Source organism: Beta vulgaris, chromosome 6 (assembly GCF_026745355.1).
Source record: "Beta vulgaris subsp. vulgaris cultivar EL10 chromosome 6, EL10.2, whole genome shotgun sequence".
Classification (NCBI taxonomy): Eukaryota; Viridiplantae; Streptophyta; class Magnoliopsida; order Caryophyllales; family Amaranthaceae; genus Beta; species Beta vulgaris.
In genome coordinates, this window is record NC_079207.1 from 45545039 (window position 1) to 45570372 (window position 25334).

General features: G+C 37.3%; 1 protein-coding gene across 4 annotated transcripts; it reads right to left on the minus strand.

The window, feature by feature from the left end:
- Positions 1-9221: 9221 nt before the first annotated feature.
- Positions 9222-25028, minus strand: LOC104908506 (hypothetical protein). Of its 4 annotated transcripts, none has more exons than XR_008969804.1 (7): positions 24869-25028; positions 23106-23431; positions 19896-19995; positions 19605-19779; positions 18800-18865; positions 12623-12740; positions 9222-9897 (listed from the first exon to the last, which is right to left on the minus strand). XR_008969804.1 is itself a non-coding variant. In XM_010697622.4 (6 exons), the coding sequence occupies exons 2-6, from the start codon at positions 23338-23340 to the stop codon at positions 9811-9813; spliced, it is 720 nt and encodes a 239-aa protein (XP_010695924.2). In that variant the 5' UTR covers positions 23341-23431; positions 24869-25028; the 3' UTR covers positions 9222-9810. The 4 variants fall into 4 exon arrangements, 1 of the variants encoding a protein (XP_010695924.2); XR_792195.4 differs by lacking the exon at positions 9222-9897 and adding an exon at positions 19257-19530 and having other exon boundaries at positions 12667-12740; XR_007274959.2 differs by lacking the exon at positions 9222-9897 and adding an exon at positions 19257-19530 and having other exon boundaries at positions 12667-12740; positions 19600-19779.
- Between the last annotated feature and the right edge of the window lie 306 nt (positions 25029-25334).

The following is a 25334-nucleotide window of genomic DNA, read 5'->3' on the forward strand; positions in this document are numbered from 1 at the left end:
AGTGAGTTTTTTCATGACTAAATTATGTAATTTTAATTAGTTTAATATTTATATGACTAATGAGGAGAGGACACCTCATCCTGGAAAATAACTTTATTTCTAGAAAACCAAATAAACCATCAAGCAAAATAAAAAGTGAGTCAAATCTAAGCAGGACGAATTATCCTTGATAAGATTTAAATTAGAAAAAATATCATATGACAGAGTAACGGAAGGGGGACAAGCCCATCCATAAAGATCGTGAATCCAAGAAAACACATCTCTTGAGCACTGACAGACAAAAAGAAGATGATTAACAATTTCAGAATGGTGATTACCAAAAATTCCTTCCTGAGGGAGGAAGACATGACTTTTCTGAAGTCTAACTTTAGTCGGAAGCCCATATTAACAAATCTTCCAAAGAAAATTCTTGATTTTAGGAGGAATCTTCAGCCCCCAAATCCAAGAGAAAGGCTTCGGGGGCGAGCCAACCCCCGAACTAATAAAGCCCCTGACTTTACAGAATAATTACCATCTGAAGTCAAACCTCAAATTAATTTATCAGAATCAGCTTTATGTATGGAAGAAATAAACTATAAATAGTTTAACAAATGTTCGAAGCTACAATAGAAGCTGATAACTCTTTATCCATTGCCGAAACTCGTTAATAACTTCACTTACCTTTAAATTCTCATACCCCCTAGCGGGGACACAAATAGAGGAGATTGGTATTGAAACACTCAATTATCTTCCCAAAAAGAAACTTGAACACTTGAGTTAACAATACATCTTCATCCTTTCTTAAACATATCTCTCGATGAGATAACTTTTTCCACAGCCAAGAACAATTACTAGAAGGGGAATACTCAAGAATAGATAAACCTTTAAGATACTTTTTAGAAATCATCTTAACCCATAAATTAAATGGGTTATCAATAATCTTCCAAAGCAACTTCATTTGTAAAGCAAATTATTAACATGCGCTTTCCTAAAACCCAAACCGCCAAACTTTTTTGGGAACCCAAATTTTATCCTATCCTATTAAATTAGTAACTCCCAATTCAAGAAACTTATTTCAAAAGAAATTCCTATATGTTTTGTCCAACTCTGACTGAATAGACGCCGGGAGTAAAAAGCTTTGTCATAATTGACTTCTCCAATCCTATTAGCCCACAATAGAGACTCACATCTTAACTTCTATAAATGTATTCATGTCTTCTTGGTTCATTTTATTGTAAAAATGTTCCAATACAATCGTATACTTTTGGCGATGATGTTCTTTAACATATATTTATTTTCTATCATGAATAATTAGTTCCCTAGTTTTGTGTAAAACTTGTGAGCAGCAACTTTGCGTTTCTCTTGTACACTATAGAAATTAGATTCACCGGGGTAGTGTTTAGGATTTTATATTTTATATTAAATAATGAACTTCTAATATAGATTTACTTTTTGTAGGCAACAATTCTAGATTTTCAAAATGGCAAAATTTAATTCTGAATACAATGTCTGGAAAATTCTAAAATTTAGTATTTTAGATATTTTAATTCAAATTTATTGTTCGAAAAGTTACTATAATTGCTATTCTAGAATTCTCATAATTTCAAATAAAAATTTCTCTGAATATCATTCTAAATTTCCAAGGGGAAGTTTCTTTGAAAATCCAATATGAATACACTAGTTTTCAATGCACGCGATGCATGCGTCGATTGTTTGGGTCTATTTTTAGTAAATTTCATCAAAATAAAATTATATAAGTGTGCTTTATAATTATTGTTATACAAACTATTGTAATCTATAAATTTTTTAATAATTGAGATAAACATTTAGATGTAAAGTTTTGTAGTCAAACTAAATTTGTAATTTTTATTATTATTGAGTAACCACTTTTCTTATTATGTCGAGTTACTTTGTTAATGCATATTTATTTTATTTGGAATTTATGAACTATCTTTAAATTAGAAAATGATATAATTGTACAAAATCTGAATATCCAATTAACTATATATATATTTAGCTAAGGATAAAAAAGATATTTCATTGGGGGACACATAGCTCCCCCCTTGGCTTATATAATAGAGATAGTTTCTTCTATCAACCAAGTCTCATTTTTCCTTTTAATCTTTTGCAGATGTGTTATTTCAAGTTAAGAAAAGAGTTTAACAGGAAAAAAAATGGAATATTGATTAACTTCTTCATGAACATCTTATGTTTCTGTCTAAGAAATTAAGGATTATTGAAGGTTGAGACTTGATGTGGGCCCCAAGAAGGCTCGCCTGAGCTCCGTTAACCATACACTGAAATCATGCAAAACAAGGCTAGACTACACCGGGGGTGGTTCCGGGATCTCCCTTTGACACTCAAGTCAGATGTGATTGAGGTAGAGAAAGAAAGTGATCAATTTAGAGAGAGATGATCTATCTTTTGGTAGGTTAGAATTAAATACATATTCATTTATGAGATTGGTGTTATTTATATTGTTGGAAATTCCCATACAAGTAACTTTTATAAGATGGGCCTTTCTTGAGATAAGTGTCTATGTTTCCTTTTCAAGTAACCATATTATCCACCTCTTTTGTGGATCCTTAAACTTCTGAACTTAGGTAAAGTCCTAAGTGGGACCCACAAATGCCATACGTCTGGTGATTAGGATAACTTTCTTGTGATATTGGGCTGGTCATTTATTGAGCCCAAACAATTAGCCCCACGCCATGGATGTGGGATCATTGATGTCCAACCTGATGACGTGCATCTGTGGCGGAATAGAAGTCTCCTCCTCTTGGGATGTTCGATTGAAGTGTAAGAGTTTTAGGATCAATCTTGCGCTGACCGATCCACCACTTGTTACAGGGTCTTTGTACCAGCCGAGTGGGTGTGATGTCACTCGGATGAGGCTAATAATCCCCTTGCTGTCTGAACGGCCTCAAGATGCTTAGCCATTTTTTTACTGAGTACAGAGTGGTTCAACATGAGAGTATGGGGACTCCATGCTGACCGAGGGATAGGATGCTACTCGGACGAGTGTTGTCCGAGTGGGGGCGATGAGATACTTAGTCATATTATTTAACTAAGTGTAAAGTGGCTCGGCAGAGGAGTTAGAGGACTCCATGCTAACCGAGGGAGTAGGACGCTGCTCGGACTGGGGCTAATCACTAGTGAAAAAAACGCAAGGATAAATCACTAGCCGACTCAACTTTTCCATTTGTTTGTGGCCTTAATACTGCGGAGAACGTCGTCTAAATTCCTAATCGAACACAACACTCCCTAGTTGGGCCGCTGTCGAACTCTCGTCCATTGTCGGACCTTGGTACTCCGAAGATGATGTTTCTCCATATGAATGCTTGGACCTGCTTGTCAATTATTGAGGAGAGTAGTTCAGCTTCAGTCCACTTGTTAAATCAGTCGATTGCCACTATCAGGAACATCCTTTGACCTGATGCTGGGGAAATGGTCTGAGGAGGTCCATTCCCCACTTGTCGAATGGCGAAATCGCTTGAATTGTGGTCAGCGGGGTGGTAGGGGACCTGGGAATGTTCGAGTGGAGCTGGCAAGAGGGGCACTTCTTAACCAGTTTGTGTGCGTCCCTTTTCAAAGTTGGCTAGTAGTAACCGGCTTTGAGGAATTTTCTTGCTACTGTCCTTCCCCCTTGATGACTTCCACATGCTCCCTCATAAGTTTCTCTTAGGATGTAGTCTTCCTCCTTGGGGGATACACATTTGAGCAGGGCATGAGTGAATGACTTTTTGTAGAGCTGGTCCCCATGCCACATGAACCACCCTAACTTGTGCCTGATCCGCTTGACCTCTTTATGATCCTCGGGTAATTCTCCATCCTTCATATATTTTCTCACTTTATCCATCCAGGTGGATGACTGATGTAAAACTTCCCACATGATGGTCCGAAGGGCTAACCACTCCGTTGAGCTTACCATCCGAGCCAAAGCATCATTTTGTTGGTTTTATGATCTATGTATGTGAGTGGTATCAAATTCAGATACCTGTTTGATGAATTCTTGGGTTTTGGCCAAGTGCATTCCCATGTTGTCTTTATTGGCCTCGTACTCACCCGACACTTGCCCTCATATGAGTTGCGAATCAGAATTTGCTTTAATGGATGTGACTCCAACCAGAATGCAAAGTTGTAGCCGAAGTATGAGTGCTTCATATTCAGCTTCATTGTTTGATCCGAAGAATTTGAACTTTATGGCATATTCCATTTTATCTCTAACAGGAGGCTTGATTACTAGCCCAGCTCCACACCAGGTCTTGGTGGACGATTTGTCCACTTGCAACTCCCAACTATCTCGCTCGCTGACTAGGAGCCTAATAGTGCATTATGTTATGAAATCGGCAAAGGCCTAGGCCTTGATAGCGCTTCTAGGCTCATACTCTAACCCAAAGTCGGCTTGCTGATATGCCCAATCAGCCATTCGACTGGAATGACTTCTCCTCTCTATCAGCTTTCGGAGCGGCTGTCAGGCGAGGACTTTAATTTGGTGAGCCTGGAAATAAGGCTTTAATGTCTGACTTGCCATCACGAGGGTAAAGACCATTCTTTCCGCTTCACTATATTTCGCTTCCGTCCCACGAAAGGTATGGTTGATGAAATTGACCGGGTGCTGCTTCTCTTCTCTCTCGACTACTAGAACGATGTTGAGCACGCGTATTCTGATACAACCAAGTACAGAAACAAGGTTTCCCCCAGCAAGGGATAGATCAACTTAGGAAGTGTTGATAGATGTATTTTGATGGAGGTGAAGACTTGTTCAGTTTCTTCGTCCAAAGTGAACTCTTCTCTTTTCAAAACCTTGAAAAAACAAAGGCTAGTGTCTACTAACCTGGAGAGGAACCGTCATAGGGCCACCAAACAATCTGTAAGGCGTTCCAACTCTCAAACGTTTCGGATGGATTTCATCTCCATAACTTCCTTAATCTTTTCTTAGTTGGCCTCGATCCCTCTCTCATCTACAAGGAATCCGAGCCACTTTCCTCCCTTCACCTAGTAGACGCACTTCTTTGAATTTAACATTATGCGGAACCGCCTTAAGGTTCGAAGGGTTTCTCTTAAATCTGAGGGGTGATTCCCTTGGACTTTGCTTTTCTCGATCATATCGTCAACATATACTTCAATGTTCTGACTGAGCTGGTCGTTGAAGATCTTGTTAATTGTTTGCTGATATGTACCCCTACATTTTTGAGTCTGAATGATATTATCTTATAACAACGCACGCCTCGGTTTATGTAGGACCTCATCGTGTTCAACCATTGGAATTTGGTGGTATCCAACATTTGAAAATCCATGAAACTTAGGAGGGTATGTCCACCAGTTGAATCGACCAATCTATCGATTTTAGGTAGGGGATGGTTGGCTTTTGGACAAGCCTTCTTCAGGTCTATGAAGTCTATGCGCATATGTCATGCCCCGCTTAATTTCTTGACCAGTACCACATTGGCCAACCAGTATGAATACTGACATTCTTCTATGAAGCTTGCTCAAGTAATTTCTTGACCTCGGTTGTTGCTGCAGCGTTTTGCTCGGACCCTTGGTGTCTCGACTTCTATTTGATTGGTCTAAACCCCTCCTTGATGTTAAGTTTGTGCCACATAATTTTGGGATCTAGCTCGAGCATCTTCGAGGCTTCAGAGGCGAAGACGTCTCTGTACTTAGTGAGCACTTGGATGATCTCCTCCCTTACTTGAGGATCTATACTTTTGCCTACCCTCAAAGTCGACCGAGTTCTTTGTCGATGACAACTTCTCCATGGTTTTCGGCTGGCTGAGGGCGCTCATACTGCTTAGGGTTTTCCGTAATGTATATCCCGAGGCTGCTTGTTGGTTGATTTTCCTCTCGCTTTCTCATTTTCGCGTCCTTCTGGACATCGACTTTGTTTTTCAGGCTGTTGACATAACATTACCTTGCTTCTTGCTGATCCCTCTAGATCTTTCCGACCTTACCCTCGTCGATTTCGAACTGCATGAGGAGCTCATAGATTGATATTGCAGCTTTGACTTTGTTCAGGGTTGGCTTCCCCGTTTTAACATTGTATGACAGAGATATGTCCACCACTAAGAAGTCATTCGGTAGTCTTCTTCCCTTGTCTTTTTTCTGCCATCCGAGTGGTAGCTTTATAGATTCGATTGGGTGCATCGAGTTTCCCCTGAAGCCTATGAGTTGCTGATTCAGGGGTGGTACATCCTTCTCATTATACTTCATTTTTTTGAGGCATCCTAGGGTGATTATGTCAGCAAATCACCCACTATCGACCAACACTCTATGTGTCTTGACCCTCGTATTAGCCACCTTTAAATTGATCACCAGGGCGTCATCATGTGGCGTGTGCAGAGTCCGACTGGATTCCCCAAACGTCCTTATAGGGCAATCGGATTGGGGTGGTGGACGTCAAGCACTTGTTGCTTGAGACTCTGTAGGTGGGTTGTGCGAGATCGGCCGGTTAGGCCTCCTGACATAAAACCACTTGCTATGACCGCGATGAACCCCTATGTGTCCCCGTTGTCTGTTTGATCCACCTTATGTTTTTCCATTCTCCTCTTTCGAGTGCTTGAGGTAGCGGTTCAGCTTTCCTTAATCCACTAAGTTATCGAGGGATTTTTTGAACTCTCTACAGTCTTTGATGGTGTGGCCACACTCTTTGTGGTACTCGCACCATTGGCTTTTGTCTCACCGCATGGAGATAGTTTTGATGGGGTGTGGCATACTGAGCATGGACTTGTCCTTTATGTCCAAGTATATTTCTATCCTATTTTTTATGAACGAGGGTCGTTACTATGGTCACTGAACTTATCCGACCGACCTCCCGTTTTTTGGTGTTTCAACTGGTCCTTGTAATTTCCTTCTTTCTTCCTCTTCTTACTCCCTTCATCCAAGTGGTGACATATTTCTGTCTTCTGGATGAACCTCTAAGCCCGGCTCATTGCTTTCGAGAAGTTTTTAACTTCTTTTTCAGCCAAGGACCATCTCAACCAACAGGGTAAGAGCCCTGACATCATGGTGGCAAATGCTACCACATCTTGCAAAATCTAAACTTTTCAACGATTCCTCATTGAACCGTTTGATGTAGTCAGCTAGACTTTCTTTCTTCTCCTATCTGACCGTTATCAAATGAAGCCTTGTTTTCCTTTGCCTCTTTCCCGCGACGAATTGGTGGATGAACATGTCTTCTAGTACCGAGAAGCTAGTGACAATTCCGGTAGGCAGTTCCTAGAACGAGTTCAGTGTCAGTCCCTTTAATGTGGTGGGAAAGAAACGACACCAAGTAGCTTCACAACTTGTCTGAACGCTCATTTGAGCTTTGTATGTGGCCATGTGATCATTTAGGTCGTTTAGGCCATAAATGGTTCAATGGGGGGTGTTTTCGATTATTCATGGGTTGAGGGATTCCAAGATTGCTTGATTGGAGGGAATCATGAACTCGAGGGAACCACTACTGATCCGAGGGGGTTTGGATTGGGTGGAGTCACCATGCCCTTCATGTTGAGCGGCGTTCTTGATAAGGATATGTCTGGCATCATATCATTTACTGAGGCGCTTCTCATTGAGGAAATGTAGGGCGTCTTACGCTTCTACCTGTCATTAGGTTGGCCATGGATGAAGCGAGGGAGATTTTCTTCCCGATGAGACGGCACCAGAGCGTATGCGTTGGGGTTCAGTTGAGGGCACCCTTATTGTAGGTTTGCCAACATTTCCATCAGGTTGCGCTTTTGGATCTGTTGAAGCTAAGCACCTACAAAGTGATATCCGTTGTGGGTATAGGTTGGGGGTCAACTTGTTGTAGCTGACTTGATGGCACAAACTGATTTCCATCAAAGTTCAGAAGATTTCCATTGGACCTCTCGTCTCTAAGATCCAGGGATTGAACCATGGGAGTACGATGGGTTAGAGGTGAAGGTGCTCGCCCGAAATTTTGAGCTTGTCCAAACGCCTGGGGTCTTTCCGGTCGGATTGGGGTCAGCTTGTGAGCAAGTGTTCTTGGTTTGGATATTGCTAAATGGACAATGAGGTAAACTTGGTGAGTGATGGGAATGTAATTTTATTCTAATTTCCCCATGACACCAAATTGTTTGTCTAAAAAATTAAGGATTGTTGAAGGTCGAGCCTTGATGTGGGCCCCAAGAAGGTTTGCCAATGCCCCGCTAACCGTATACGAAAATCCTGCGAAACAAGGTTAAACTACGTCATGGGTGGTTTCAGGATCCCCCCTCCGACGCTCAAGTTAGATGTGATTGAAGTAGAGAGAGAAAGTGATCAACGTAGATAGATGCTTTAGCTTTTGGTAGGTTAGAATTAAATATATGTTCATTGATAAGACTAATGTTATTTATACTGTTGGAAATTCCCAAACAGGTAACTTTGATAAGATGGGCCTTTCTTGGGATAAGTGGTTATGTTGCCTTTTCAAGTAACCACCTGTTTAGCCCTTTCGTGGACCCCTAAATTCCTAAAATTAGATCAACTCCTAGGTGGGAGTTGGGACCCACAAATGCCATTTGTCTGGTGATAGGATGGCTTTCTTGTGATATTGGACAGTCATTTATTGAGCCCAGAATTCTTACTTTACGCATTAGTTTTCCAAAGAAGACTTAATACTCACAATCGTAGTTCCATATTCATCCATGTAGCAAAGACAAGGGAATGTTTCAACAAATTGCTAAAATTTGGAGAGAAATTTGTCATAGAAAAGAAGAGATAGAGCCAACAAACTTACAAAACCAAAAACAGAACAGATATTCTATAAAAAAAAAAAGATGTTACATGATTATGGAACCATGAAAATCAAAGTTCTAACTGACCAATAAAAACAGGAGAGAGAGAGAGAAAGGGGCATTAGATGGGAGATCAATGAAAAACAAGTGAAGGTGAAGCAGCTCTAGTTTCGTGGGATTTTAGATTTCCTATAGTAAGATTGTATTTGTAATTCTTTAGAAAGGACATTTTTTAAATGGCATGAATTGGAGCCAAATTCAAATCCAAATTCTTGAAATAGTGAAACTTGTCATTTAGCCCAATTCCAGAGTTCCAAACAAAATTTTATTTTCAAACAGGCCACAATTTCATTAGCTGTTTCGTGGTGTGCAACTTGTTAGTGAAATTAAAAATGACAAATTTGAGTGTGCAACTGAACATGGATACAACTGAAAAGAGAGACAATGATTTAAATCTAAGTACAAAAGAAAGTGAAACTTTGTAAGTGCAACAAAATCAGCAGCAATCAAGGAAACAAGGTGTACGATCAACAGGATAAGAGGGCGCAACAAACGCTACTGTTCTGCCAAGTATAAACAAATAATCAGTCCCAAAAATGACACAAATGAGAAGTTATCCGACCCACAACCGACTTGACAGACTATTTTACTAGGTCTACCAACACAAGATATTTCAGATTTTGACGTTGATTCTTTTTCCTTGCCATAACGGTATTACAGTTGGTGAGCAATTTAACAGAATCACACTAAATGAGTGGGTAATATGGTAAATAATGTCTCTAACAATGTAATAATAAGGTATAAATAAATATATAAAAAATGCAAATAGATGTAGAGGGGAATATATATGCTCCTTCCCTCCCTTTACCCTTACCATGTTTCTGCAGAGTGCCATACACATTTTATCGATGAAAGTAAGCATGCATTGCTTCAGGCTTCATATCGGCTAAGTAAAGTCACTGAATCTGAACAGAAGGAGATGAGTTGACAAATATGGCCCCTTTCAATGTACGTCATACTGTACACCATTGATGGCAATGAATCTAAGTCGCAGACTAGGCAGCAAGTGTTGCATAATAGTACTTCTTAACTCTTGTAGTTTGAAAAGAAATCACGTGGGAACATAATTCTCAAGGCTGCTATTTGGCTTCACAAGACCTTGCAGCTTCCATCCCCCAAGTCCAGCTGACTCAAACGCCTGCAAGTTCCATTTCTTAAAAAATTAATACAGAAAATATACTACGGGAAAAGGTTTAAAGGAAAAAAAGAGGATTCCCAACAATCAACAACAAGCACAAACAATGAACATCTTATCATCCCAGTATACCAAACACAGTTCAAATGACAAAAAAACAGAGCAATTTTTGAAATAAGATAGCATTAGTATTCAGTGAGTAGTGTGATTTAGACACAAAATAGTAAAAACGTAGAAGCAAAACCTTAAAGGCAGATCATATATCATATCCCACAGGTCAATATAGCTTACAGGTCCAATGGTGCTAAGTCATTCCGTGACTTCTGTCTCCCCCTCTTTTACATTTCAGTTTGGGAATGTGAGTGTTAGAGAATAGAGACCCATAGTTTCTAATGCAAATAAGCTAAGAACAAAGGAGAACTAAGATAAGAAGCAAGTGGGATAAAAAGGTATAAAGACAGATAGATAACATTAGATCAGTATCATCCTTCATACAGCTACCACATTAGAGAGGTTGGTAACTTCAGACTATACAAATATATCAAGTTTTCTGAATAATTTCTCTCTTTATTCTTCCTACCAAGCTTCATTCTAGGGAGCTATCCCAGACTTCACTCCTTGAAAATTCAAGAAACCATGGCTGCTTTCTTATTTATCATCATCAGCACCATCTCTCTCAAACCAGTAATTGTCTTGTGATGGTCCAATTTAACCCCTCAAAGTTCAAATCCGGATTTTTAATGATTGAATTCAAATATCTTAAAGGCTGTTTTATTATAAATCGTGACAGTAGAGATTGGGATGGTGGTGGTAGTCTGAAGAAAGAAAATATTCGACTGGGTAGCTTGGGTTGGTGGTGTTGCTAGGTTGTGGTTTGACAGTGATGCTGCTGCAGTGGGCTTGTGACGGCGTTGGTCGTCTGTCTGAGTTCGGCTGGCGGTGGTGGTGATGTGGCTACGCCAAGCTGGGATTTGATTTTCTGATGTTGTTTGTGGTGGTGCTAGGAGGTGATGATGGTAGTATCCCAGGCAAGTGGGAAGTTGGGTGTGAGGGAGCTAATTAGTTTTTTAAATTTTGTATTTGCTAAAGTAGCTTTGTTGAATAAATGGGTTAATGTCCTTTTCAACCCTCTCTCCTGTTTCTTAATTACCGTAAGAACCTCTTTGTTGCAAGTAAAAAGAAACTGCAGAAGTATATAGCACTCATGCTCTAGAAGAATGCATATGTTCAGCAGCCTTCTGAGCTAATGTTGTAGTCCTTTAAGGCACTACTAGTTCACTGAACTCATGCTTTAGGAGAATACATATGCTGAGAAGCCTTCTGAGCTCATAGTGTTATAAGCTGTCGTAGTCCTCCTTGTTTTGAAGAGGTGAGAATCAATCTGAGTTAAATGTCATTACAGAACAGTAAGATCGCATACATCAGAACACATCTCTATTCTCCTCATCAGAACCTCATTTGTCTTGGAGATAATGATTTGGTTATGAGAATTAGTTTATCCCAATAACAAAGTTGGGTAACTGCTCTTCTCTTCTAGAACTAGGGGTAGTTTGGTTGCTGCTGCCCCTCCCCCTCCCCTTCAGTTTCCGCAGCGCTCCTCCCCCTCCACTTCAATTTTCGCAGCGTCCCTCCCCTTCAATTTCTGCGTCGCCACCTCTCCCCTCCGCTTCCGCTGCGTCGTTGTCCCTCCCCTTCCCATTTCCGTCGCTGCCACCTTTTCTCACTATCTCCCTTTCTCTCTTTTCTTCCTTTTTTTTCTAGGGTGTGGGTGAGTGGTGGTTATGTGGTGGATGGTAGTGGCGGTTTTCAAAAGGTTGGTGGTTTTTAATTGGGTGGGTGGTTTGGTCGGGGTGCTGATTGATCTCTCGGTGGCTGAGTCACTTAGGTGGTGCCCTGGTGGATGATTGGGAGGTGCTGGTTGTTGGTGTGGAGGGGTCAGGTGGTGGTTGGTGGTCAACTGAGATTTTGGTGGCGGTTGAGTGCTGGTGGTTGGGGGTCAGGTGGTGGCAGTACGATGATCAGACGGTGGTTGAGTGGTTCGGTCAGGTGGTAGTTGCATAGTCAATGATGAGTCAAAGAAAGGGTATGTGAAACCTTGTGGTTAGGGGGGGGGGGGGGGAGGAAGTGGGGGGAAATGAAAGTATAGGACTTTGGGGATAAGGAGAGGGTAAAGAGAAATAGAGAATCATAGTGTAAAAAACAAGGGAATCAAGTAAGTTGATTCCTTTAGGCTTTACCCTTTCTAGAAGACCCCCAACCAAACCCTTAGGGTAAAATTGAAGAATATGTATGAACTGTAAAAAGCACCTTAACCATGGATTCAGCATATTGACTAGTCTGGTAAACTTTGGGTTTGGTTTCTATCCACATACAACCTTTGTTTAGCCTTAGTTTGTCATTTCTCTACGGCTGCCTAATGTTGTAGTTCGGCTTGTTTATAGTCCTTAACTCCTTATCTACGTAACTTTATTATAGCTTGATACTAGTACATTCTCAAACAATGTGTTTTCACAAATCAAACCTGTCCTGACATCAAAACACTATCGTGCACAGCAACAGATTAAGTCCGTTACTGAGCTATATAGGTCTTCACTCTCCATCATTGGTGACGATCCAGATGCATAAAGGATATTTATTCTTGTTTCTAAAGCAGTTGAAGCATCTAATCTGTTCATTAAGGAATCATTTTTGAAACAAGAAAAAAACAGAAAAATATAAGTGATCCTACCTCTTCCCATGATTTTCCAGTGGCTTCAAGCAAGGCAGCATTGCATGTTTTCAATTCAATCACTGAGCCAGTGAACATGGAGGCTGCTTCCTCCCAGCCTTTGTTATGCCCCATACACCTGTAAAATTACTGGTTATACTTGTTTAATGCATACACATCTCTTCTTCTAACATATCCTCCTGGAGGCATCCTGTAATCAATTCAAAATTCCCAACTAGCAGTACCTTAGAGCTATTTCTGCATTTGGCACACCCCAATACCAAATTAACAGCATTGAACTCATAGCAACAAAAAAGCCATAGATAATACAACTCGAAGCATATAAAAAAAGAAGAATAATAAGAAATTCCTCTAGCAGAATATTCTTTGCCTAGCTTTCTGTATTAACTGGTGCAAGTGGTGATCAGAAAATAACTGCACATGGGTTGTAAAGCATCTATAGTGAAAGATTGATGAGCTAGTGGAAGCTCAAGCATTTCTTTTACAAGTTCCAGGTCAAAAGATGCATGCCTAGCTTTCTGTATTAACTTCGGCTGTGATGCTCAAGTGAGGACATCTTATCCTTCTCAGTTGAAGTTATCACTTGCTGCTTTTCTAGTGAATTTTTCTTCTGGCTGCAAAGATAATGAACTTTTGTACCACTTACCTCCGATTTGGGAAATTTCAAGCTGTTCCCATAACACCAATCCTTGCTATTCTACGTGTTCCAGTCCAACAGGCTTAACTTCGCTACACTAGTAATTAACACCAGCTACAAATTTTATCTTTGTTTATTTCAAGTTTTATTTGTGAATGAACTCTCACAGAGGGAACAGAAGATATACTTACAAAAAAATTATCTATCAGCATATAAAAAAATGAATGAAAAATAATAATCCCTATAAGAATATTTGCAGCAAATCAAATTAAAGGTTCTTTTTACAGATACCTTAGCTTAAAAAGCGCAAGGGTTCCTAAGGTCAGAATCATTAGATACCTTAGCTTAAAAAGCGCAAGGCTCCCTAAGGTCAAAATCATTTCTAGCGCAGAGATGCAAGGTGAAGGGACGCGCATCGAGCACCTGAGGAGCAGAATTTTGCAAAAGCCTTGTAGATTGCTCTATTTTATGTCAACATTTAAAGAAACGGTTGGTTTGAAAGGACACAGATGAGCTATAAAGCGGGGAGAAAAGAACCAAATAAATAAGCCGAAGAATGATCTCATATGTGTGCCTTGAATATGCCTCATAGTCAGTGATTTTGTCTCTTTGCTGCAACCAGGGTTGTTTGAAGCAGTGAGGCTAGCTCCTGTCTAGGTACACCTCAAGCATTTTGTAGAAGTAAGATATTACACCCATATTAAGCTAATTAACTTCTAAATCCCTCCGATTCCACTTATTTAGTTAAGTTCAAGTGTTGTGAACCAATTTCCGAGTGCAATTAAGTGTTTTCAGAGGAAAATAACTTGGAAGCAAGATCATTTCTTGAGGAAAATAAAATTGTTGCAAGGAATTTGATATGATTTCGTGAACGAAAGCTGCTTAGCTTCGAATAACCTTCACTCAGTTAATCTCCACTAAGGGTTCTAATTAACTTTTAGGGCTTCACTCACCTTAAACTTGAATTAGGAAGGGTTTTAGATGATTTGGTTTAGCTTCACTCACTATACAACTCACCTAAGCGTAATCTAAACTTCACTTGTTTAAATCAGGATCTTGTAGTTTAGGTTCACTCCCTAAAAACAATTACAAATCTGGAAAATCCGTCCAAATTCAATAGCAAACTCACGTTCAACTTTAAACAAAAAGAACTCTTCTTTTAATTATGATGGCCAAATGGCCTTATATAGAACACAAAGAGTCCTAAACTTATTAGACTAGGAAAGCATAAAAGATAAACAATAAACATCACCAACAAATCTATCCTAGCACACTTTAAATTCTATCACACACAGCAACTAATAAGATAAACACAACCTAAAAAGATAAACCATAAACTTACTCACACGCCTAAAAGTAAGCCTAGCCACGCCTAGGATAAGATTTACCATATCCTAGCTCACTTAGACTCCTAACAAGACTCAATGACAAAGGAATTAGACTCCTAAATATAATAGGATTCCTTCATCACTCAAACACCTAAAACATAGAGTCATAAAGCAATTAAAATACATAGTCTCCTAACAGAACTAGGAAACTACATAATAAGTGTGTCCTAACAGAACAGGACTCATCACCAACATACTACTCATCATCCACGCATCACAATTTCTTAAATTATTTTTAATATGTCCATCCTATGGATTACTTTTCAAAAAAATTCTTGCAAACAATAGCCTCAACCCCACAATTGTCAATGTTCATTATGCGAAAAGCAATTTCCAAAATTAAACACTTGTTGAAAGAAGAATTGCACAAGTAATTCTTAAAAATATTTACCTACACCCATTTTTAACTTTTTGGGCAACCCAATGCTTAAGAAATGATATGATTACTAAACCAAGAAGTCTAATAATCAAGTATGAATAAGAATCTTGAAGCTATGCACTCCAAGAACTTCGAACAAACAAGTTAAACACTCGAACAAGGATATGAATTTATTCAAGAACACTCCTGAACCTTGAATAAAGACTCTTAAACACTCTTAAACCACTCCTGGAATTAAGATGTTTAACACTAAGTATTCAACACTCCTGAAGAATAATTATGGTTTCAATTGCAAGCAAATAAGCACACAATCAAGAATATGTATAAACACAAAATAAACTCTCTCTCTATTATTGATGGCCGAAAACCTATATATATAGTACAAGTTTTCCTAAACCTACTAGAACTAGCAAAGCTTAAAAGATAAACCTAATCTTATCTATCTTTATCTTAAGGATAAAGACAAATAATAACCTATACTTATCACACGTCTATTCCTAATATAATTAGTAAAATAAGACTCCTATTTAGACCCTGATAAAGAATTAGACTCCTACGTATAATAGGATTACTTTATCACTTAAATCACTAATTAAAATAAAACTGAAATTAAAACCCTAATTTACATAGAATCCTAACAGAACTAGAACTCTATATAACGACTTCCATTTCATATCATACTCCCCTTCTTCGAAAAAACTTGTCCTCAAGTTTATTATGATCCATGAAATCATCCAAATCAAGCGTTTAGCAATATACACCATGAATATGTGGTGTCGTTCATCACCCTCTTTTGCTGCACAAAATCTTAGGCTTTCCAAACCTTGATTTGTCCCTAGTCGCAATTTATCCCTCCTAACAAACACATGTAAAACTTTGGGAAAACCACGATCATCAGCAACACTAGGCACCAAAGTAAAAGAAATATTAACTAAAGGCTCATATTTCTGCAAATCAACATTAGGTACCACCCCTTCCTCATGAGAAGCTTCAAAGTTCAAATCTTTATCCTTAGAATAAGAAAAAGTTTCGATCTTTTTTTCATCCTCAACAATAAGAAGTTGTTGTTTTTCTTCATGTTGTTTCTCTTGACGTTGTTGAACCAAATCATTCAAATCTTTAAGTGTCGCCATGAGTGTAGCCCAGTTTTCTTTTTCCTTTTGTTGCCTCTCAAGTTCCTTACTTCTTGCTTCCATTCTTTGGACATGCCTTCGAATAGCCAATTCATTTTCATAAATGACTCTTTCCGACTTTGTAAGCTTCTTGATTATGATGGTTTCAAGAGTATCCATGCATGCCTCTAACCTTATCATTTGGTTGTGTGACTCAGTTTGAGTTCTTGCTAGTTCACTCATGTGTGTGCGTGACTCAGTTTGAGCACGAGCCAAGTCACTCATAGCCATAGCAAGTTTTTCCATCTCGGATGCCATGGTCAAGATCTTTGATGGTTGTTACTCCTTTCTTGAACTTCAAGAATGGATCTTGGACGTAAAAGATATAATCTTGGACATGAAAGATTGATTCTTGGATGTAAAAAGTGTAATCTTGGATGTATAACCACTTCTTAAACCTTGTTTTGTATCACGCCAACTAAGAACTCCGTAACTTACTCAAAACAAACCCAAACCTTATGAAATTTTGACAGAATCTGGATTTGTATATTGTAAGATTCTAGTTAAAATTTCGTAGCCAAATGCGTTCTCAAGTTCTGGCAATCCTCGTTTTAATATCGCTGTTCTTGATTCCAGCGATTCTTGCACACCTTTAAAGAAAAGTCTCGAAACTTTATCAAATCTCCTTGAAACTTTGTGAAATTTTAACACAATAAACTAGACAGGATTTAGTCCAGTTCAGGATCAATGATCATCAAAAAACTCGAAATATTATGGGAGTTCGAGTCGTTCAAAGATCACCTTAAGTTCTTGCGAAACTGCCAGAAATTTTCGTCTAATGTCGAGGGCTGTTGCGACTTCGTCTCTCGTCCAAATTCAATTAAATTTTAACACAACACTCTAATATATGTATACTTTGTGCCCACCAATTTTCACGTCAGAATTCGTCTTCTAGCTCTGATACCACTTGATATGATCACTAAACCAAGAAGTCTAATAATCAAGTATGAATAAAAATCTTGAAGCTATGCACTCCAAGAACTTCGAACAAACAAGTTAAACACTCGAACAAGGATATGAATTTATTCAAGAACACTCCTGAACCTTGAATAAATACTCTTAAACCACTCCTGGAATTAAGATGTTTAACACTAAGTATTCAACACTCCTGAAGAATAATTAATGGTTTCAATTGCAAGCAAATAAGCACACAATCAAGAATAAGTTTAAACACAAAAATCTCTCTCTATTATTGATGGCCGAAAACCTATATATATAGTACAAGTTTTCCTAAACCTACTAGAACTAGCAAAGCTTAAAAGATAAACCTAATCTTATCTATCTTTATCTTAAGGATAAAGACAAATAATAACCTATACTTATCACACGTCTATTCCTAATATAATTAGTAAAATAAGACTCCTATTTAGACTCTGATAAGGAATTAGACTCCTACGTATAATAGGATTCCTTTATCACTTAAATCACTAATTAAAATAAAACTGAAATTAAAACCCTAATTTACATAGAATCCTAACAGAACTAGAACTCTATATAACGACTTCCATTTCATATCAAGAAGTTAGGCGCTGGCATCAAAGGATCCAAAGAAGAACCAGCGCAAAAGACGGCAATGGACAGTTAAGGGTGCGTAAAACAAGGAACTTGGGTTGAAGCATGCACTAAAGAAAAGTGTAGGAAAATAAAAGCAAAAAGGCGGGACTAGTGCATAACTAATTGCCAAAAAAAAAAATCCTATAAATAGAAACATGGGATCAGGTGACAAAGGACATCATCATCAACATCAAACAGCACCTATTCTCTAGTTTCTTCAGCTTAACTCGTAGAACTAGTCTTAGCAACTGGGCTTAGAAGTTTAGATTAGGGTAGTTTCTTAGTGTATAATAATTTTCATGTTTTCCGGATAATCTTCCTGTTAATCTTTCTCCAATTGCCAAGCGCTTATGATGGAAGCAATATTGTCTTCCATTATGGTTCCTTGCAATTGTCCAGCCTAAACTTATCTTTTGTTCTTGCGTTGCCTTTAGTTGAATAAAAGTGTTTCTCTTATTTCTTACTATTCCCTTTATTTGCTTTCAAATACTGGTTTTTGGTGATTTTTACACTTGACATTACTCGTACGTTAGTGAAGCCTTCCTAACGTCAGTAAGGCCTAGGGGCATACCCCCAAAGCACTTTAGACCCCAGGTGCTAGAGTGTCATTTTGTTTTCCTCGTTAGCAATTCTTGCTGCTGTAACATACTAAATTTGAACATCACAAATAAGGGTAAGTGGGCATGGAAATAAAGGATTTAAATGTTAAAATTAACATTCCTCAAGAGATGCGGAGCCACTTAGACCGAAAATCCTCCAATTCGACACCGCCACCAATTAGTCTAAGATAATACTACAAAAATTATCAATCATTTCCTTATGATTATGAAGAAAATGATTGTTCTGATTACAACTATAATCACTTATCCAACAATGTTACAGAAAAGCAGAGTGCGACACTTTCTAGTAAGGTCTTCTTTTATTGGATAGCCTATATCTATCATTATTATTCATGTTATTGAATGTAAAATATTGCAAGCTGAAAAAATGTGATTCATTAACTTAGAAAGGGGATTATGGGAACATAACTTAGTCTCTTAAATTCACCTTGAGCACTCGTGTTGTAAAGATGGATATAGACACTTCATGCTTAATTTTCAAAACCAATGGAAACTGCAAAAATAAAAAATAAAAAAAGCAAAGTCACATAGAAACATACTCGTGTCACAACTCATAAGTATCAAAGCACTGAGTATCAACTATCATAGCTTGCATATATATATATATATATATATATATATATATATATATATATATATATATATACATATATATATATATATATATATATATATATATATATATATATATATATATATATATATATATATATATATGTACATATATACATATATGTACATATATATATATATATGTATATATGTATATATATATATATATATATATATATATATATATGTATATATATATATATGTATATATGTATATATGTATCAACACAAATTCATTGATATCCAGTTGATACTTTTACACTCATGCTTACCTTAGTTTGGTCATCTTTTTGTTAGATTTAAGATATCCAAACATGGAGAGGATTGCATATTTCCCCTACCTTCAAAAAAATTCACATTTGCACTGTATGGAAGCAGAAAAGCTTACAAATGCTGACAAAAAGTTAAAAGATAATTGGATAATATAGGGCATAACATTTTTTTCCCCTGAATTTCACAGGACTGGCACATTCAGGATATGGCATCTTCAGCTTTATATGGCGATGAAAGTGTTGCTGAATGCTTGTCAATGAATGCTTTATGTATCTGGTCACACAGAATAATGAATACCCAAAACTAGAAGAGCAAGTGAAAATATGCAGTAAATTAACTCACATAACTGTAAGAATGTCATCTGAGGAAAATTTGCAGATCATTTGTTGGAGATGTTCAGCAGTTTGACCATCCATAGCAGCAACCGAGTAGAAACTTGGAAAGAAATGTACTGCAGCCTGTAAGAAGCCCATGCATCTCTCTTGCATAACCGAGAGTGTCTCCCTTGTCCTTGCAGCATCACTGCCAGAATGGAACAAGCGTGTGTATCAGTAAGAAGATTAAGCACCTTTGAGTAGATGTAATATTCAAAATATAGCAAAACATCATCACTCGGTCACATTCAATAGATGACAAACCTGCATAAGATCAGCTCTGGAACCCAACCTAAACGTTGGAGCTTGTATGAGACATCGGCAGCATCAGCGCGACCAGCTTTACTCAGAGGACGCTCATGATCTAGCCAAATAATGATAAAAAAACGCTAAATTTAAAAATACAAGTCTGAAATTGATTCATATAGATACAATCACAATTATGTGCAACATCATGTAATATAAAATTGAATAGTTAATCAAGCATACTTGATACAAACACAACAATTACACCTCATGATAAACGTCATCCTATATCATGGTGTCAAAAAAAGGCCGCATCGTATCTTATCACCCGTGTCGTAAAGGTATTCTGATCAACCAAACCGATACTATTCACATCGTAAAGGTGTAAAAAACCGCGTTTTAGGCGGATTCAAGGAATATCTCATGGTCTAAGCCGATATTTGGCAAAAGAACAACCACATCATCCTCTTTCTTGCATCACCATGATCGTTACCACGAAGTTAAATGTCCTATGGTAAGTAATTCCACTAAATAAGGAAGGGCTAGGTGAGCAACATTTCCAACCAAACTCCAAATTTTAAACTATGTGCAATTGTATGTCAGCAAAAAGATACTTAGAGCATCTACAATGGTTTGGTCTTACTGGTGTAGGAAAATTAAGTCTTAGTTTTACTTGGCTTTACCATTGGAGCAACTAGCTCTTGCAATTGGTTGGTCCTCTCGGCAGACCAAGGCCTCGGACAACCGAGTAGTATTGTGTCGCGTGTATTGAAAGCTGTCGAGTGAAGCTTTTTCTAATAGAATTTAGTGTCAAATGACACAAGTGCTTGTAAATGAACGCGTTAATATGGTGAAGCCTAGCGTTTTGCAAATTGCAACGTAAGATTACCATTGGGTTGTTAGCTTAACTGATGTCGTGATGCGCCACCGTGTGCCCCTGTCATGCTTTCAATTTTGGTAATTTAACAACGGTAAGATTAACGTTACAAACATTTTTAATGTTAATAAAAAAGAATCCGCTTATAATTAAAAGAAATTAGAGTAACGGTTATAGAATGTTTAATCTATAAAATGTTTTTAACGTTTATAATTTCACCACACTTGTGCCCAACCTACTTTTTTTTCTAATCACTTTCTCCTACCTAAAATTATGTATATTCACCTACTTAAGCCAATATTATGTCTATTCACCTACCTAATATTATGTTTTTTCCAAGCAAATAAAATTACCAAAATTATCAACAATCTACACAAAAAGCTTCACAAAGTTCTCATCATTTATCACAAAGTCCTAAAATTAAGAGAATGAGGAAAGAAGAAGAAAGAAAGTTCAAATTTCGAAAAATATTAATAGTTCAGCCCTCCCTTGATGCGGATAAGACATAAATATATGAAAAACTTAAGCTAGAATTTCAGGATAAGTATGTGGAGTGTTCAGATTTTTAATTGGTTTTAATTTGCAATTTAGTTGTATCGTACTTTAATTATGAATGTGTATATATTTTAACTTCTGAATATCAATGTATTATTATGATTATTACTAATATTATTATTATTGTTATCATTATTATTGCATTGAACTGTCTAATCATGTGACATTGAATAATATGCCAAATAGTATTGCAGTGAATTGTCTAATCACCTCACTTTGAATAGTATGGCAAATAGTTAATGCATTGATATGTTTACCCTGCATTGTATAATCTACTCCTACATTGCATTGATATGTGTAATTTGTCCTCTGGAAAAGAATGTATCAAAGAAGAAGCAAAAACAACAACAATAATCTTAGAAGCAGTTGCTTCAAGTGACCTATGGATATGGCATGCTTTTTTTTGGCACCTTGGGTTCATGCAACGATATGAACAATTGAGCGTATTGCAGAGATCTCCCGTCTTTGATGATGTTCTACTTTTCAGTCAATAAGACACTTTGTAACATGAATTACTATCTCACGGATGGCATCTACCCCAAATGGTCAACATTCATCCTCGTCATAAAACTCCCACAAACCCCCAATCAAAGATTATTCACACAACATCAAGAGGTTGTCAGGAACGATGTAGTGTGTGCATTTGAGGTATTGTAAGCTAGATTTACAATCAAATGCAACCTCCATCTCGCGTGGGATAAAGACATATTGTGGAAAATAATCATGACATGTATCATCACGTACAATATGATTGTTGAACATGAGCGTGATACTTATCAGAATATCGAATGAGTATGATTAAGTTCAACCTAAAAATAGCACGGGGTCATCTAACCAAGCTGGAGAAGACTCATTCATCATGCACAACGGAAGACACAGGGCGCAAAATTTAGGTGCATACATGGTGAAGATAGACTGAAATGCGAGATGCGATTTATTTAATTGCTTATGGTTTATGTAATTTGAAATTCATGTATATGCGTTTCTTAAATTTATTCTATCTTATGTATCGTGTTCACTACTTTTATAATTATAATGTCAAATTAACGTAATTTAATTTAACATAAGTTAATTAGGTATATTAATTTAACGTATTTTAATTAGGGTAAAACTTATTTAAAGTAACTTTATTAGCATAACTTATTTAAATAGCGAATTATTAAAATGCATTAATAACGATTAATATATCACTAATTAAAATACGAATAGAAATTATCTACTCCATATAAAAATAAAAACATTTTGGATAGGAGAACAAGAATATGGTGGAGTATAACAAAAGTAGGGAGTGAAATAGAAAAACCAAGTAAGACAAGCGCACTCATTGTGAGAAAAAAAAAAAGACTACTCCATATAAAAATAAAAACATTTTGGATAGGAGAACAAGAATATGGTGGAGTATAACAAAAGTAGGGAGTGAAATAGAAAAACCAAGTAAGACAAGCGCACTCATTGTGAGAAAAAAAAAGAGTTGGCAGGGTGTTAATGGGATGGGAGGTGTAAGGAGGAAGGAGAGAGAATAGAAAAAATAGTAAGACCAACAAAAGCTAGTGCACCCATTGTAGATGCTCTTATTAGAAGCAATCGTTTTGGTGTAGTTTATGCATATATCATTCGACATATTTCTCATATCCATCATCAAGCAACAAAAGATAAGCATGGAGCAACAGCTTCAAGAATATCATAATTCCTTAGCTTAGCACAGATGTCATTGACCTATCATAGAATTTGCTTTCTGCGGAGAAAACTAAATAGAAGTGAGATGGAAGAAAAGGAGCAGTGTATTATACTATTACCTCGTAAAGAATGATTGCTCCATGTGCTTTCCGCATGACGCAGCAGAATCAGACGACGGGTAACAGATTCTGAGGAGGACTTCTCCAAAGCAGAGCCTTCAGCATTATCAAGAATAAGAGACCGATAAGGCAGGCGTTTTGTTTTCTTACGGATAAGAGGACCAGGAAAACGTGAAATCAATGCAATAGGGCAGAAGGAGTGCCTTAGAGGCATGCAGCTGCAGGCAGCATCCATAGTGGGGTTTCAAATTCTGTCTTATGCCCACATAGTCCTCCTTATTGCTTAAAACCAGAAAAAATTGACCCTGTTAAGCCAGTACTGAATCCTGTTTGCAGATAGACAGAAAGTTATGAGCAAAAAGTTATACTAACCAAGCTGGAGAAGACTCATTCATCATGCACAACGAAGACACGGGGGGCAAAAATTAGGTGCATACATGGTGAAGATAGACTGAAATGCGAGATGCGATTTATTAAGTATCATGCCAAGTTCATACGGAAGACAAAGATCAACATCTCCATGTCAGTCATTCCTAGTATAGCATGCCAAGTTTGGGATTTAGACAATAGTTACTAAAGAAGACTTCTGTAATCTAATATGCTATCCTTTAGAGAGAATAAAGCATCATAACATTAAACAGATTGCACGTATTTTTTGTTTTCATGATAAGAAAAGACCACAATTTCAATAACCAAAAACTACACACGAGAGAAAGAGTCTTCCACTCTTCCTTCAGAGAAATATCAATCAAGTTGTGAATCAAGTGAGCAGGATAAACAATCTAAAATAGGCCAGTGTTCAATAGAAAGACAGAAAAAAACTCAATCCCACAAAGAGTCTCAAGGAAAATCATACTTCCAAAGTGCTGCAATTTCTTCCCAATTACAACACCACCAAGATAAAAGTGATACCTGGTGAGGAACTACTCGGTCTTTTGCCTCAATTAAGGAAAAAAAACAACACCCATCAACAATTTTCCAGACCTACTGCCTAAGTCTCTAAGATACAGTTAAAGATGCACCAACAGTCCAATTCCAAGTGTCCAGCACACATCAAGAATATAGTGGAGTGATCACAGGAAATTATCACTTCTTTGCTAAGCAGTAATATAACAATATTTGGTGCTAATAATAATGAATTCCAGATAATTTTGTACGCGAAATATTTGTATAAATGTTCATGGTAATGCTTGTCGCCTTGTCCACCCCAATACATCTCCTTTCTACATAAACTTTCATTAACACTATGGAGCTGAACCACATGTTTTGAAAACTAATACCATGCACATTGCATGATCTTTCTTCACAACATTACATATAATTGATTACCATTACCTCTACTTATTACCGTCTATCAAACGACCCGTTATGGCAAATATCATATAATATGAAGCCCCATATATTCCACAAGCACAAACAGCAGAATTTTCCCACTAAACGAATTCCAAGCGTCAAAAACACAACTACCCCTTTAATCATAACTTTAGTGAAATCATCTAACCTAAACAACGAATACTCTACCACTTAAGACCCACAAAAAGGTATATAATTCGGCAACAATCATCCAACTAAAATGCCGGAATTCATCATTGAATTGCAATTTTACACTGGAAATTTCAGAATTTTACGTTAAATTGGCCCTTGAAATTGCAATCATTCAAAAATTATAACAATCACATAAGAAATTTTCAGGAATATATATGGTGGGAATCTACATTAGACATTTGAATAGTTAAGAAATTTCGAAAAAGCTAACGAAGAACCTGATTAACAACGTCTGGTGTGTGGGACGTAATGAGCAGAGTTTCGTCACAAAGGACTGTGACTTGTGAGGACAGGGTGATGCAATATTATGATCCGGGAGTTTTTGAGGTTTTATCATTTTGGATGTTTTCTTCTTAAAGCTTGTTTGGTAGAAAGGATCTAGAGGAAAAACAAAGGAAGTGCTTAATTGCCGCATAAATAATTAAAAACATAGAAAAAATCGTAAAGGATATTACCATTTGCTCAATCAAATTAAGGACCAAATATTAACAAGTATTGGCCTTGGAAAATTAAGAGAGATAAAAAAAAACTAACGAGAAAATCTGAGTCCAAAAGTAAATACAGTTTAAAATCCTTAATTTCTAGACCTTAGTCCTCGATAAAAAAAAAAAGTTAAATTCAATTCTCAGTAAATGCACCTTCTCAAGACTAATCTTTCTTCCGAATTCTCTGTCTTTTTAGAAT

What these genes read in the sequence shown, in the direction of transcription:
- LOC104908506 (XM_010697622.4), bottom strand. Translation starts at nt 23,340, where the DNA reads ATGGATGCTGCCTGCAGCTGCATGCCTCTAAGGCACTCCTTCTGCCCT. An exon ending in GATGACATTCTTACAGTTAT is followed by an intron (nt 12,741 to 19,599) that starts GTGAGTTAATTT and finishes GTAATTTTACAG; the next exon opens with GTGTATGGGGCATAACAAAG. An exon ending in CTGGAAAATCATGGGAAGAG is followed by an intron (nt 9,898 to 12,622) that starts GTAGGATCACTT and finishes TGGAACTTGCAG; the next exon opens with GCGTTTGAGTCAGCTGGACT.